At 43.6% G+C, this 16,698-nt stretch overlaps 1 protein-coding gene across 2 annotated transcripts in view; it reads right to left on the bottom strand.

Annotated features, from left to right (window-relative positions):
* Positions 1-8,272: 8,272 nt before the first annotated feature.
* The window catches only part of C6H22orf23 (chromosome 6 C22orf23 homolog), a 30,000-nt gene continuing 21,574 nt past the window's right edge, over positions 8,273-16,698 (bottom strand). For both annotated transcript variants that reach the window (XM_056523957.1, XM_056523956.1), the window contains 6 exons: positions 14,904-15,016; positions 12,479-12,541; positions 11,152-11,334; positions 10,796-10,927; positions 8,852-8,952; positions 8,273-8,442 (listed from right to left, as the gene is read on the bottom strand). In XM_056523957.1, the coding sequence (XP_056379932.1) occupies positions 8,353-8,442; positions 8,852-8,952; positions 10,796-10,927; positions 11,152-11,334; positions 12,479-12,541; positions 14,904-15,006 (672 nt within the window). In that variant the 5' untranslated portion in view covers positions 15,007-15,016 and the 3' untranslated portion in view covers positions 8,273-8,352. The remainder of the gene's footprint in view (positions 8,443-8,851; positions 8,953-10,795; positions 10,928-11,151; positions 11,335-12,478; positions 12,542-14,903; positions 15,017-16,698) is intronic.

Raw genomic sequence — 16,698 nt, 5'->3', positions numbered from 1 at the left:
GTGTTTCCCATCCGGGTTGCCTCCAGCTGTTGCAAAACTACTACTCCCAGCATGACCGGACAGCCAAAGGATTGATTTTTGGCAGCCTTGCCTTGCCGTCTGCTGCTTGCCTTACACACTAGATCAGTGTTTCCCAACCAGAGTGCTTCCAGCTATTGCAAAACTACAACTCCTAGCATGCCCGGACAGCCTTCGGCTGTCCGGGCATGCTGGGAGTTGTAGTTTTGCAACAGCTGGAGGCACCATGGTTGGGAAACACTGCTCTAGAGACAGCAACAAGGAATGGCATGGAAAAATACAGAAGTATAGAAGCTGCCTTGCCGTCTGCTGCTTGCCTTACACACTAGATCAGTGTTTCCCAACCAGGGTGCCTCCAGCTGTTGCAAAACTACAACTCCTAGCATGCCCGAGCATACTGGGTGTTGTAGTTTTGCAACAGCTGGAGGCACCCTGGTTGAAAAACACTGCACTAGATGCTTCTGACTTCTAATAGTCAGTGTCAGCAGAACCTATGTGAAGGTTTGCACACTACTACATTCAGTAAAGTGATGGTGTCCCGTCACAGTGTCCACTGTCGCCATTATAACCAAAGTTGGCATTTTTTACCGACCTCGGCTTTCTCTTTGGTGAGGGGGCGTCTATTTAGACATTCCTTTTATTTCCTACCAAATGTATCGAGTCATTATCCGTGATAAATGTGTTTGGACCAGCTCAGCCTCTGAGGTTAGCCTATTCTCCCTTCCTTCCACACTGGTTGGCTTCCTATGCTAATGCCCCTGAAGTGTGTCAGCAATGGAGATGCAGAAATAAGACACTGATCCCCTTGCACATAGGAACCTATTGACACCCTAATATACAATGCCGCCATCTAGTATTGGCTGCCAGGTAAAACCATTCGCCTTATGAGAGCTTTTTAGCTGAGAAGAAGCCATACACGTGGTTTGGGCGTGAGCAAAGTCAGACAGCCCGAAATGGATTTCTGCTGCCTTCATCGCTGTAGTATAAGTGACATAAACCCAAGTGACATATCACAGGCTGCAGGTGATTACCTTTCCCCAACATTGGGAGAATTTGTCCGAAACCAGCTGCGTTTTAAAGGGGTATTCCGGTGAAAAAAAAATAATAATAAAACATTTTAATATCAACTGGCTTCAGAAAGTTAAACAGAATTGTAAATTATCTCTATAAAAAAAAAATAATAATCTTAATCCTTCCAGTACTTATCAGCTGCTGAAGTTGAGTTGTTCTTTTCTGTCTGACCACAGTGCTCTCTCCAGACACCTCTGTCGGTCTCAGGAACTGTCCAGAGTAGGAGCAAATCCCCATAGCGAACCTCTCCTGCTCTGGACAGTTCCTGAGACAGACAGACAAGGTGTCAGCAGAGAGCACTGTGGTCAGACAGAAAAGAACTCAAGTTCAGCAGCTGAAAAGTACTGGAAGGGTTAAGATCTTTTTCGTAGAAGTAATTTACAAATCTGTTTAACTTTCTGGCACCAGTTGATTTGAAAAATAAATAAATAAATAAATGTTTTTCATGCAATACCCCTTTAAGATCTCCACACTGTCTTGCCTTCGACTCTTTCACTCTGCAGCTATCCCGTTTGTGCCGTGTCATTTTACTTCTAGTTTTCCTTCTACCCTGTGGTTTTCTAACCATGTTCTTAACTCGAGCCATACCAGAACAAGTTCTGCTGAATACTGTCTAGCTGCACAAGAGCTGCCTATGGAAAAAGTTGAGGCCGACTTAATGATACGTTCCGGAGCCAAATGAATACTGGAAAGCTGTGTGTACTGCAATTTGTGGCTGGGCTTACGGTTCCTCACTGTGAAGGCACGGCTGTAGTTAAACATTAAAGGGGTACTCCGGTGGAAAACAATTATTTATAAAAATCAACTGGTGCCAGAAAGTTAAACAGATATGTAAATTACTTCTATTAAAAAATCTTAATCCTTCCAGTACTTGTCAGCTGCTGTATGCTCCAGAGGTTTGCCATGGAGATTTTCTCCAGCTCTGGACAGTTCCTGACATAGACAGAGGTGTCAGCAGAGAGCACTGTGGTCAGAAGTACGGTAATTTACAAATCTGTTTAATTTTCTGGCACCAGTTGATTTTAAAAATGTTGTTTCCACCAGAGTACCCCTTTAACATTTGCACTGCGAGCACAGCGTCTTTCAGCAACGAAAATATGTGTAATTCATTCCAGAGGTAACATTAAAAGGATTGTCTGGAATCAGATAAAGGGGTCCACCTTTGGCTAAAACCAGCACCCCTACTTAGAGTACGGTCACCAAACTTTTTTACTTTGTAGCAAATACACAAATCACAGATCAAACACTAAACAGTACCGAGTTTAATAGGTTTTTGTAAAACCTTCATTGTTGATAAATGTTTAATGGCTAAAAGTTCTGGCTTTTGGAGAATTCCATCAATCCCGCGCCCACTTTAAAGTGATCATATCAGAAAAATAAAATAATTCTTACATTTGTTAGTCAGTAGGTCATGCAGATGCTTTGTCTTTTTTATGTGTCTAGCTTCTGTATTTAGCTCACAATTCCCTCCGTTCTGCTGCTCACTTATTGACATCCACTGCTCAGAAAGGGGCGTGTCTGAGGCAAACACTGAGCCCGCCATTACTCCCCTCACATTCACGTCCTCCCTGAGTCTGCTGTGCAGTGCTGGGTCTCTTCATCCTATCACTGCAGGCTGCTCTGTAACCCCCTCCTGTTTTCATACGGAAGTCTGATAGACATGACAGGAGTGAGCACAGAGGAGTGCTAGTCCCTACCTCACTTCCTGGACTTTGTTCTAGCCTGTGCTTCAGCTGGGACAAAGATGATGCTGTAGCCAGACAGGATTATGTTCTGGATGGAATGGGGACCCCTAGTGGTCTTTTTTTATAAGCCATGATTTCTATAAATCATGGCTCGGTAAGATCTGTAAGCACTTTCTCATGTTTCATGAAGCCAGGATGTTTAGCTATGAAACATTGTGTGTTGCATCATATCTGTAATTCGTGAATTTGCTATTAAGTAAAAAAAATTTAAAAAACGTGTGACCATCCTCAAATGCAGTAATACCATAACTTTTACCAGGGGTTATATTACAGTTGCTTACTAGCATTAAAGTGGTACTCTGCCCACAGACATCTTATCCCCTATTCAAAGGATAGGGGATAAGATGTCTGGTCGCGGGGGTCTCGCTGCTGGGACCCCCCCCCCCACGATCTCCATGCAGCACCTGGCATTTTAAATTAATAAAGGGGCGTGGCGGGACATCATGTCTCCGGCCACGGAAACCCAGTGTTCTAAATATAGAGATTAAAATGCTGGGTGCTGCACGGAGATCGTGGGGGCTCCCAGCGGTGGGACCCCCACAATCAGACATCTTATCTCCTATCCTTTAAAGGGATACTCCACTGAAAAACTTTTTTTTTTAAATCAACTGGTGCCAGAAAGTTATACAGATTTGTAAATTACTTCTATTGAAACAAATCTTAATCCTTCCACTACTTATCACCTGCTGTATTCTCCACAGGAAGTTCTTTTTCTTTTTGAATTTCCTTTCTGTCTGACCACAGTGCTCTCTGCTGACACCTCTGTCCATGTCAGGAACTGTCCAGAGCAGGAGCAAATCCCCATAGCTAACCTCTCCTGCTCCGGACAGTTCCTGACATGGACAGAGGTGTCAGCAGAGAGCACTGTGGTCAGACAGAAAGGAAATTCAAAAAGAAAAGAACTTCCTGTGGCTCATACAGCAGCTGATAAGTACTGGAAGGATTAAGTTTTTTTTTTTTTATAGAAGTCATTTACAAATCTGTTTAACTTTCTGGCACCAGTTGATGAAAATGTTTTTTTTTTTCAGTTGAGTACCCCTTTAAACACAATCCATAGACAAGAGAAGTGCCATTTTTACAAGAAAGTATACACTAGTGTTTTTTAATCCCAAACCAATGGAATATTACAGCATTAAGTATATATAATTATAATTTTTTTTATTTTTTTTTTGCATTTCTCAGATAATGTTTGTGTAAAAAGAAAAGAAAAAACACTTAACATAAAGATAAATTGCACATGTTTTAATAGCTGAGGATGTGACTTTTTATTCAGGTGACTGGTACTTCATTTTTCAGTGCCAAATATATTTGGTATGTGACAATTGAATGTTGTTTTGTCATATCATGGACCATGGCTGGCAAGGGCAGTAGGGCCACCACTGTGCGACATCACTGCTGTCTATATATCTCTGTGGGTCTTCCTGTAAGTGCCAATGATGCTCGATGTAAAAAGAAGTTCAGCTCCGCCATAGTTGCTCCAGCTTGTGGTAACACTGTATAGGCCAGCACTTACCTCTGTTACACTGTTCTTGCTTTGTAGCCGCCTCTTGGTGTTTTATTTTTTATAATTATTAAATTATTGCACCGTTTGTAACTGTTCGGAAAAAGAAAAGAGCCTTCTGTATCAGAACAAATAAAACCGCTGTATATTACGTGTACGTGTGTTACTGTGTAGCCCTGTTCATTCCTATTGGAGCATTGCCTAGATCAGTGCTTCCCAGCCAGGGTGCCTCCAGCTGTTGCAAAACTACAACTCCCAGCATGCCCGGACAGCCGAAGGCTGTCCGGGCATGCTGGGAGTTGTAGTTTTGCAACAGCTGGAGGCACCCTGTTTGGGAAACACATACCTAGATAGCATTACCACCTTAGAAAGCCGTCACACCCCCTCCCATAGACATGAATGGAGGGGGTGTGGCTGTGACATCATGACCACTGCCACCGAAAACGGGGTTTTGTTTAGAACTGCGGGAGATCAGACATCCCCTTTGGATAGGGGATAAGATGTCTAGCAGCTGAGTGCCCCTTTAACCTTTCTAATATACTTTATATGCAATGCAAAGGGTTAAACCTGCAGCAGTTCTGCATGTAACAAGTGTGGATATTATAATGAAATATTTTCATCTCTAGTGTTAACATATAAAGCTGATACTAAATACAAAGAAATCTTGGTGCGTTAAAAACTTCAGTTTTAATATATATTGTATGTAAAACAAATATAATTCTGGGGTGCATTCACACAGCATTTTCATCTGTGTTTCACGTTTTCTGTTACAGTCCGTTTTATTTAGCTGTATGCAAAACCGTAGTCCACTACATTATTGTGTACGCCCCCCCCAAAAATTTATACATTATTCTTTTTATTTTTTCATAAAGTAAGTCAATACTTAACAACAGATGGCATATGGCAGCCTCTATTTTTAGCATTCCTTTACATTTACATTTATTCCCCGAAAAAAAAAAAAAATTCATATGTTAATTGAAAATAATAACACGGTGCGAATGCACCCTAAGCTCAGGTGTGACGACAGTTAAAGGGGTATTCCAGGCCTAAACTTTTTTTATATATAAACTGGCTCCGGAAAGTTGCAAACAGATTTGTAAATTACTTCTATTAAAAAAATCTTAATCCTTCCAATGGTTATTAGCTTCTGAAGTTGAGTTGTTTTCTGTCTAACTGCTCTCTGATGACTCACGTCCCGACGTGACATCATCATTGAGCAGTTAGACAGAAAACTTCACAAGCTAATAACTATTGGAAGGATTAAGATTTTTTAATAGAAGTAATTTACAAATCTGTTTAACTTTCCGGAGCCAGTTGATATATATAAAAAAAGGTTTTGCCTGGAATACTCAAGACTAAGTGTTTTTTTTTTTTTTTAAGTTAGTCATGTTGTACGTATCCACATACACGTTTATCAGGTGTCAGGATGTGATTGTGGCACTTGTGACCGTCTGCAGGCATTCTCCATTGTATGCAATTTTAGCTGGGGATCGCCCATAGCAACGGTTGGGGTTGAGTTTTCTGCTATAGCCATTTCCATGCAAATAAAAGCCGGCAAGCGTCTTTTAAAGGAGTAGTCCAGTGGTGAACCCAGTGGTGAACAACTTATCCCCTATCCTAAGGATAGGGGATAAGTTTGAGATTGCGGGGGGTCCGACCGCTGGGGCCCCCTGCGATCTCCTGTACGGAGCCCCGACAGCCCGCGGGAAGGGGGCGTGTCGACCTCCACACGAAGCGGCGGCTGACACGCCCCCTCAATACAACTCTATGGCAGAGCCGAAGCGCTGCCTTCGGCAATCTCCGGCTCTGCCATAGAGATGTATTGAGGGGGCGTGTCGGCCGCCGCTTCGTGCGAAGGTCGACACCCGCTATCTGGCCGGAGAGCCTGGCACCCATACAGAGAGATCGCAGGGGGCCCCAGCCGTTGGACCCCCCGCGATCTCAAACTTATCCCCTATCCTTAGGATAGGGAATACGTTTTTCACCACTGGACTACCCCTTTAAGGCTTATACCAATGCGCTCGTTTATCTTATCGGGTAACATTGGGGTTTCACCTGTGAGGCCTGCTATATATGTACCAGCAAGGATGGGGCTTGTAACCTGTCTCCCCCTCCCATTGTATGTGTGCTTAGTTCACACTGGAGGTGATGAGGAGCAGTCTGCAAGTTGGACCTAAGGCTGCTGTAATTTTGTTCCTGGTTTTATGTATCTGGCCAGGTAGGTTAGTGGATAGGTTCCGCATCACTTGAGAAACCTTGGCGTGGTGTGCGGGCTCAGGTATGTCCTTCATATAAGGATATACTGGCTAATGCCTCAATTTTACATCAGTTTTGAGGATTAGTTAATATCATTGTATATATTTACCACAGGAGTGAAACCACATTCTGGTCCATAGGTGTGGGTCCTCTACTCCAATGTATGTACACAATTGCACTTGGAGTTGAGCACCTGTCATCATCTCGAGACAAAGTGGTTTTTTTTTTTTTTTTTTGCCTGGAATACCCCTTTAAGTCTTATTTCACACTGGTTTTGCTGTGTCTGGCGGAGGGATACCAAGCGTTATTTGAATAACTTGTAATAGAAACATTTTTCTTATGTTTTTGAATACAAAATATGTTCAGAATCTGAGGCTGGATTTAAATAACAATACTGGGACAGATTTATTATTAAGCAGCTTAAAACTAGAACAGGCAAAGTATGCCAATGTGAGGAAGGAGGATTGTACCTCCGAAACGCGTCATTGGTCTTTGAACTGAATAAACACAGTGCCTGATGGTACTTATATCATATTCTCACTTTGGATACACTTCTTTCCTGCTGGAACTCTGGACAGCGCCTGATGTTTGGGTCCTTTTGCCGCTCTCATTGATTCTACAGACAGGACTTGATCTCCTACTCCTGTGACGCTTTGCAGTTCTCTTCTCTCCAGGAGCATATCTGTACCCCAATTTAGGGGTGATAAGCGCTGACTATCCGCTACAAGGTGAGTGGCCACCCACAAGGCTGGCGTTGTTCGCTGTTTTACCCCCATCTGGTGTCTTAGGTAATACACAAGGCGCGGTCCCTACTTTTTCTGTCTATTTATTTTTAAGGTAAAACTAGAACAGGCAGAGGATGTGCCCAATATATGCATGCTGCTTGATAGATTTGGTGCTTGTCAGATCAAATCACCTTTTGGTTGGCTTAAATGAGACCAGCATTTTGCACCTAAATAATGGCACGTGCCAATAAATCTGGAGCATTCTAGAATTCCTTTAAGCCATGCCTCTTATGTAGACACTTTTTTTTTTTTCCAGAACTGTCTATAGAGGCACGAGACTCTCTATCGTGCCTCTATAGACAGTTCTGAAAAAAAAGTGTCATAAATTTGATGCCCAGCATATAGGAAAGTATATTGGTGCAATCTGCCACCTGAATTCTGGTGTATTTTGCTTAGCAAATCTGCCCCAATATTCTTAGTGGGGTGACCTCTGTAAGGCTGGGTTCAAACTACGGTTTGTCATTACAGTTCCCGTATACGGCTGGGAGGAGGGGTGGGCGGGGCTTAATCGCGGCGCCCGCACTCAGCCGTATAGGGAACCGTAGTTAATGTATGTCTATGAGCCGACCAGAGTGAACCGCAGCCTCCGGTCGGCTGCTTTTTCGGCCGTATGCAGTTTCCCGACCGCAGGCAAAAACGTGGTCGCCCACGTTTTTGCCTGCGGTCGGGAAACCGCATACGGCCGAAAAAGCAGCTGACCGGAGGCTGCGGTTCACTCCGGTCGGCTCATAGACATACATTAACTACGGTTCCCTATACGGCTGAGTGCGGGCGCCGCGATTAAGCCTCGCCCACCCCTCCTCCCAGCCGTATACGGGAACCGTAATGACAAACCGTAGTGTGAACCCAGCCTAAGTCACATCTTGGTGAGAGTTAATATAAAAGTTAAAAAAAAATTCCAATAAATAAGCAATACAATAGCCATGGTGTATTTGTGGAAGTATGGTGTTCATGAACATGTATGGAGAGATGGCGTTCAGCCGGACATCTTATTTTCTGCCTGCTGAAGCGCTTCCCGTAATTCTGAGCTTCTCTGCTTATCTATTATTTCCATTTCTCTCAGCTTCTGCAAAAGAAACCAGATAAACTGCAATAAAATCTAAGCCAAAGCTAGCGACAAACAAGTAATACACAAAGGGTACTCCGCTGCCCCATCGTTAGGAACATTTTGTTCGGAATGCTTGGAGCGGGGGTCGTGACGTCACGACCACGCCCCTTGTGGTGTCACACCACGCCCCCTCAATGCAAGTCGATGGGAGACTCCCATAGACTTGCATTGAGCGGGCGTGGTGTGATGTCACGAGGGCGTGGTCATGATGTCACGACCCCCGCCGCCGGCACCCAGCGTTCTAAACTAACACTGGGTGCTGCACAGAGATTGAGGGGTCCCAGCTGCGGAACCCACATGATCAGACATCTTATAAGATGAGATGTCTAGGGGTGGAGTACCCCTTTAATCCTGAGTGATAGTTTACCTGGGAAATCTCTGTATTGATCATATTGTAGTATTGCTTCCCTCGTCCTAGAGCCTCCATCTCTGCCAGGAAATCCCATCTTTCTTGGATTTCTGCAACCACTGAAAAACACATTAGTTCACAACAGAACTCAGCCATGTGCCTTAAAGGAAACCTGTCAGCCAGTTCACCCACACTAAGCCCAATACACTGGGTGGAAGTGTTAATGAACTGGAGTCCAACGAGGGGTCATTTACTTTACTGTGTGCCCTGGCCGCTGAGTTCTCCCGATAAATTTATTTTTGTCCTCTCTGTACTCGCACTTTGAAAGCAGTCCCCCGGCGTCCATGTTTCTTTGGGTCCCGGAGGAAGGGGCTTAAGCCTGCCCCCATGGATTGCATATTCATGTTCTTTACAGGCCATCACCGGAGCGCAGCACTCTGTCTGCAGAGCGCATGCGCTTGAAGATTTTACGTAGCTCTTACGTCCTTTTGATGTGAGAGCTGTGCGTCCCAGGAGAGCGCTCTGCGCAGTGTAACTGTGCATGCGCCGGGGCCTAGCTAGGGAAGTCGGGAATACCGAGGGCCCGGCACATGCGCAGTGACACTACGCAGAACAGCTCTCCTGGGACGCACAGCTCTCACATCATCAGGATGTAAGAGCTACATAAAATCTTCTGCAGACAGTGCGCTGCACTCCGGTGATGGCCTGTAAAGAACATGAATATGCAAACCACGGGGAGCGGGCTTAGGCCCCTTCCTCCGGGACCCAAAGAAACATGGATGCCGGGGGACTGCGTTCAAAGCGCGAGTTCAGAGAGGACAAACAGAACTTTATCGGGGGAGAACTCAGCGGTCAGGGAACACAGTAAAGTAACTGACCCCTCGTTGGACTCCAGTTCACCCACACTATCACCCAGTATATTGGGTTTAGTGTGGGTGAACTGGCTGACAGTTTTCCTTTAAAGGGGTTCAAGGTGAAGTGAATGGTGCGAGCTGCAATACCAGGTACAGCTACTACCCACTGTACAGAGCTGTGCCTGGTAGGGAGTGAAGAGACCACAGTGCTCACAGCTGATCAGAAGTTGGACCCCCGGCGATCTGATATTGCTGACCTATCAAAAGGAAAGACCATCACCTAGTGCAGGGGTACTCAACTATTTTAGTGAGGGTCCACTTATCCAGGTCTGCCATCCGGTGAAGGTCCGAGCCAAACGCTTAGGCTTGTTTTAAAGGGGTACTCCGGTGGAAAACTATTTATTTTTAAATCAACTGGTGCCCAAAAGTTAAGCAGATTTGTAAATTACTTCTATTAAAATGTTTAAATCCTTCCAGTACTTATCAGCTACTGTATACTACAGAGAAAGATAGTACAGCAGAGAGCACTGTGGTCAGACAGAAAATCAACTTCCTCTGGAGCATACAGCAGCTGATAAGTACTGGAAGGATTAAGATTTTTAAATGGAAGTAATTTACAAATTTGGTTAACTTTCTGGCACCAGTTAATTTTAAAGAAATTGTTTTATACCGGAGTACCCCTTTAAAGACACCAATACTAATGAATGAGGGGAGAGCCAGGGGGCGGTGCAGATGACTGGCGGCTGTGTTCTGGATCTGGACCATGGTCTGCTAGTTGAGTATCCCTGACCTAGTGAGTAACATACAGCATTTGTTTTTTTCTTTGATATGACAGGTACGTTTTAATAAACTGTTCAAGCTAAATGAAAAAAACACTTATTATTTTTCTACTGAAATCCGCTACACCGGTATTCATAGTTTTACCCCACTGAGCTGAATGTGTAAGGATTTTCGATTTATATTGTATGCGGTTTATATGGCGTGAATGTAAGTAATTCCCATTTGAAGCTGCAGTCGCCAAGTGGGTAAAAGATCCTACATAGAAGCAAGTGTAAGCACCAGAAGAGATCAGTGATATGAGACTGCAAATCCTCTTCTGATAACTCACATTCATCAAATCTGTCCCTCTCCTCCTTGTAATCTTCCTCAGTCTGTGGTGCTGGCACTTGTGGTACATCTGGCAGCTCCTTTCCTGTAGCCATAAGGTTTTGAAGTCGGCTTTTCTCTTTGTTAAGGTCTCCTGGAGTTTAAAAAAAAACATTACAAATGTAACAAAAGACTTGTTGCATGATTGATCAAATTATAATACAGGACAGAATTTATCTTTTTATTTTTGCATCATTCTAGTGAAATGATGGCTGTTGGCTGTCCAGGCATGCTGGGAGTTGTAGTTTTACAACAGCTGGGTGGCCACAGTTTGGACACCACTGGTCTAAACAATAGTATAGTCCATGAGCTACTTACTAGTTGCTTTGGGTTGAAACTTTTCTCTGGTGTAGGCATCACCGGCTCGGCAGCTCTCGGCAGGACGCAGGCTTGGTCTTGTCTTTATAATGGAGGCTTTTGCAGGCCGTGGTGCAGACACTGGGGGCTTAGTTTGGGTATTTCTGGAACTGGGGTGACATTGGATTGGGAGTGCTCTGCCATCTTAAAAAAAAAAACTTAACTGTTACCATTAAGTTACCTTTTCTATACTACAAAACCGATAAATCCCTAATACAGTTATTTGTTAACAAGATATGTTTATAGGCCACTGCTGGTTCTATAGACAATGGGGCCCTGGGCAACCAGCAAATGAGGGCCACACCTGACATTTTCAAAGAGTTGCTTCTCACAATTTCAGCCCACATAATATTAACATACCATCAAGACAATACTGCCATATACAGCCTACATACAGTACTACATGAAATGATCAAGCGCTTCAGAGAAATCATTGTCTAAAAAAGCCACCGGGACCCGGGTAATTAATGATTGGGGTTCCAGTGGCTGCTCTCCTACCTGTCATCACTGAGTGACATGTCTCCTTATACACCGCTGCAGGAGCTGCCCCCCCCATGACTACTTAACAGGGTCCCGTCAGAACTGGAGAACTCCAGCAAAAATGTATTTATTCCCTCTCCATAGGATAGGGGATAAGTAGCTGATTGCGGGGGTCCAACCACTGGGATCCCCGTGATCTCCAGGACAGGACCCGACTCTCTCAGTGAAGAGCGCGTGTATTCTACCAGTAGAGCGTATACGCTCCATTCATTTCTATGGGAGTGCTGATGATGCCCGAGAGCTGTACTCAGGTCTTTTCGTTGTTCCCATAGAAATGAATAGAGCTCCTACTGTCTGCAGCATGTGCTCCTCACTGAGAGCCAGGTCCCGTTCCGGAGACCACAGGGGGTCCCAGCCTTCGGACCCACCGTGATCAGCTACTTATTCCATATCCTGTAACTAGAAGATAAGTTAAATTATTTTAGTAAAAGAGGGTTCAGCTGTATGCCATAGAGCAGAATCCCATTCCCATTGACTAATATTATAAAGATTAAAAAAAGGTTGCAACGTCTGCTTTGTTTTGTGCTATATACCATAGTGTAGTTGACTATGCTTTTGTATGCAGCAAAACTGAAGGGAATAAGACAGAAACAGTGAAAAGTAAACACAAAGCGCGGTGTGAGAACCCTGCAAATGAATGAACTGACACCTCTTTGGCCTCTAGAAGGTGATGGGCATCTCTGGAAATGTATACATCCAATATTTCCAACACCAAGTAGGTATAATAATGGTTACAAATAACACGTACTTTGCAGTTGTTCTCTGATCTGACGCTGCTGGAGGTTTGTCAGCTTGGATTCTTGCATCATTACTGGGGAATAAAAAGACGTATTGGTTTTCTGTTAAGTGATATTGATTCTGGAAGCCAAATAAGACAATGAGTACTTTACAGGCCGCTTATCATCTTCCTCAAGATTATTATTAAATTAATAGATGAACAATTATCTGAGTGAAATCCATGATGTGGACCCACGTTTATACACACATTGGGGGAGATTTATCAAAGGATTTAGACTGGTTTTTCCTGTCTAGATTTGTCGCACAGAAAGTCGCAGTCTAAATATGTGCGACTTTTCTGCGACTTTTGTTGTAAAGGATTTTTAGAACATGATGCATGCAAGTCTATTTTAGATGGAAATGCATTGGAAAATGCATTGGTGCTGAATTTATCAAGTGCGACTTTTGTGCGACAAGTCGCATCTGCCCAAATTACGCTGAAATGTCAGACCATGTTGGAGCAGGTCTAAATGCAGTTTAAGCTAAAGACCCTGAAGTCTGAGCACAGAATTTATCAAGGGCTCTGAGACCATTGATAAATTAGGAGCACAATAGACAGGAGACTACCACATACACTGGTCTATAAGCATACCCAGAATAGACTAGATTAGTAAATGTCCCCCATTGTGTTTAATCCCAGGCTAACACAGTTAAAGGGGTAGTCCAGTGGTGAAAAACTATCCCCTATCCTAAGGATAGGGGATAAGTTTGAGATCGCGGGGGGTCCGACCGCTGGGGCCCCCTGCGATCTCTCTCTACGGGGGCCAGGCTCTCCGACCAGATAGCGGGTGTCGACCCCCGCACGAAGCGGCGGCTGACACGCCCCCTCAATACATCTCTATGGCAGAGCCGGAGATTGCCGAAGGCAGCGCTTCGGCTCTGCCATAGAGTTGTATTGAGGGGGCGTGTCGGTCACCGCTTCGTGCGGAGGTGCACACGCCCCCTTCCCGTGGGCTGTCGGGGCTCCGTACAGGAGATCGCAGGGGGCCCCAGCGGTCGGACCCCCCGCGATCTCAAACTTATCCCCTATCCTTAGGATAGGGGATAAGTTGTTCACCACTGGGTCCCCACTGGACTACTCCTTTAAGATTGAAGGATCTCAAGTACTTGTTTATCTCAGACTTTATCATTGTTTTGTAAGAGACTGTACACAGACTATTGTCTGACTTGTTTGCCAGACCCCTTGGTTTCTGTCTACATTTCTCTTAGAATAGATAACACCTTTGCAAACGTTCAAAGGAATACACATTTCTAGAGAGATATTCTGGCATTTTCATTTGGGGCCTACAATAAGTGTGACAATCCACATGTATAAAAAGTATGTTCAGTTGCAGAAACATCTGCACTCAATCTGTCATGTGTGAATATTGCCATAATGTATCAGAATCCTGTCAGGTTTCTTTTTTCCTTATTGGAAAATTCTGTAAAAAAAAAAAAAAAAAACAGAAACCTGATGGAAAAGGAATACCACTAGTGTGAAGACAGCCTTATACAAACCTTACATGGGGGAATACACACATTTTATGTATTGGCATTGTATTTTACAATATCTAGAGTATAATATATATCTTTTTCAGAGGAAAAAGAAAAAAAACACTAAAAAATTTTAATGTACCCCACGTGTTAGGCTGCTTTCACACTCTAAAATTCATCCGTTTTAAAGATCCGTTTGATGTTCCGTTATGAAAACCCTGAAAATTGGCCATTAAACGTCCGTTAGAAAATCCAATTATAGTCTATGGGATTTTTACATTATCCGTTTTAATCCGTTATAGTCCGTTATTAATAACGGACGTTATTTTGTGACGGAAGATAGTAACGGGAGAAATAGTGCATGCAATATTTCTTCCGTTCATTCTGCAGTCACAAAATAACGTCCGTTATTAATAACGGACTATAACGGATAATGTAAAAATCCCATAGACTATAATGGGATTTTCTAACGGACGTTTAATGGCCAATTTTCAGGGTTTTCATAACAGACCATCAAACGGATCTTTAAAACGGATGAATTTTATAGTGTGAAAGCAGCCTTATTTGTGCACCAGCCTGGTTCACAAAGTGAATTTCTGCTGCAAAATCCACATTTTACATATGGGTTTTATTCCAAAATGTAAAGGATCGAATCCATGGCAAAAACCTGCAGAATTATGTGACACGCATGTCAATTTCCATGCAGTTTTTTTTTTTTTGGATGAGATTTTAAAACTGTAATATGCCGCAGATTTTCTGGCAACAAATCCAGATGAAAAATCCACAGTGTATTTTCCACGTGTTAACATGTTAACGTGTTACTGTAAATACTCTTATCAGCCAATCAGACAGCAGGATAACAGACATGGTTCCGGCAGATCACCAATCGCGCTCTTAGTGACTTTGTTGGCATATGACATTACCTTTGAGCAGTTCTTGAGTCTCTCTGCTGTACTGAGGTGGCTTACTGCTGGTCCAAAAACCAGTGCCCATTGGCACTTGCACATTTCCATCCTTCCGAGACATACTGGGAATACTGAAAGCCACAAGGGTTGGTTAGAAATAACATATAGGGCCAAATTTTAAACTAAATAAATGTTTTCCTTGTTTTTCTGAAAACCTGACAGCTGCAAATGGGATAATACAAGTACAAAGTCCATATTCATGTTTTAAATCCCATCGCTTCAGTGCCACCTGTTACTGGTCCACCACCAGACACCGCTTATCTTGCATGTGGAACCACCTTAAAGGGGTATTCCGGCCAAAGACATCTTATCCCCTATCCAAAGGATAGTGGATAAGATGTCTTTGGCCGGAATACCCCTTTATTGGCCCCAGCAGTCCCTTGCTGTTATTTATTTTACAAGGTAGTCAGTGGTGCTGGAAAGGTGAAGATAGATTTTTAAAGGTAGATATTTTTTTTTTCATTTATATTTATTTTAGATTAATGCGCTGGAATATTTTCACAGTATAGGTCAAAAGTTCTGAAAGAGTCACATGAACATGAATCACACGGCTATACTGAGATACAAAAGTCACTATATAAAACCCAGATGAGAAATCCACCCAACTCCTGGTTGCCCAACCACCCTCAATGGTTTATACTGGAATGGCGGGCCATGCAGGCAATGCATCAGGGAACATGGGGAGTAAGGCTGGGTGAAGAATGCTCAGGAATGGTGACTCCTTTGGAACACTTTTCGTCCCAGCACAACACACAGCAAAGGAGCCACAGGCCTGAAAATCTGTCCTTCTGGGTGCCCCCTTGTGGCTGTGTGTGTGTACTGCACTGCAAAATACAGACAATACTCTACGAGCCAAGATTTCTCCTGTGAGTACTGCAGCACCTGACAAGAAAATAAATCACATCAATTACAAGAAACAATTCATCACTCTAAAGCGACCTTAAAGGGGTACCCGGTAGAAAACATTTTTTTTTTTTTTTTTAAATCAACTGGTGCCAGAAAGTTAAACAGATTTGCATATTACTTCTATTTAAAAATCTTAATCCTTCCACTATTTATCAACTATTGTATGCTCCACAGGAAGTTGTGTAGTTCTTTCCAGTCTGACCACAGTGCTCTCTGCTGACACCTCTGTCTATGTCAGGAACTGCCCAGAGTAGGAGAAAATCCCCATAGCAAACCTCTCCTGCTCTGGACAGTTCCTGACATGGACAGAGGTGTCAGCAGAGAGCACTGTGGTCAGACAGAAAAGAACTACACAACTTCCTCTGGAGCATACAACAGCTGATAAGTACTGGAAGGATTAAGATTTCTAAATAGAAGTAATTTACAAATCTGTATAACTTTCTGGCACAAGTTGATTAAAAAAAATGGCTACCACCGGAGTACCCCTTTAAATAGTTCATATAAAAAAAGATTCTATGTTGTGTAATTGTTGCAATACAGCTTCTTGATAAACCCTTCTGTGTCTGAGATGTGACAATTCAGGGAATCAGTCAGATGGATGTGAACTTAAAGTGGACCTGGGGGCGGAGCCTAGCCGCAGACTGAATGGACGTGCGAGCCTGCTGCTCTTGGTCCTGACTCGCTCCTAGCACCTATCACTACCTCTTCAACAGCCTCGAAAATGGGTAAAATCGGCAGGGGAACTTGCCAGGATTCTCCTGATCCCCCGGGCCTAGGGAAAAACCAAGCCGACATGGCGAAATTCCTGAAAAAGAAAGGCGCTGTCTCTCCGGCGAGGCAACCCAAA

The sequence above is a fragment of the Hyla sarda genome, chromosome 6 (assembly GCF_029499605.1).
Source record: "Hyla sarda isolate aHylSar1 chromosome 6, aHylSar1.hap1, whole genome shotgun sequence".
Taxonomy (NCBI): Eukaryota; Metazoa; Chordata; class Amphibia; order Anura; family Hylidae; genus Hyla; species Hyla sarda.
The sequence above is the reverse complement of the archived record's forward strand: the minus strand, read 5'-3'. Positions and strand labels throughout refer to the sequence as shown.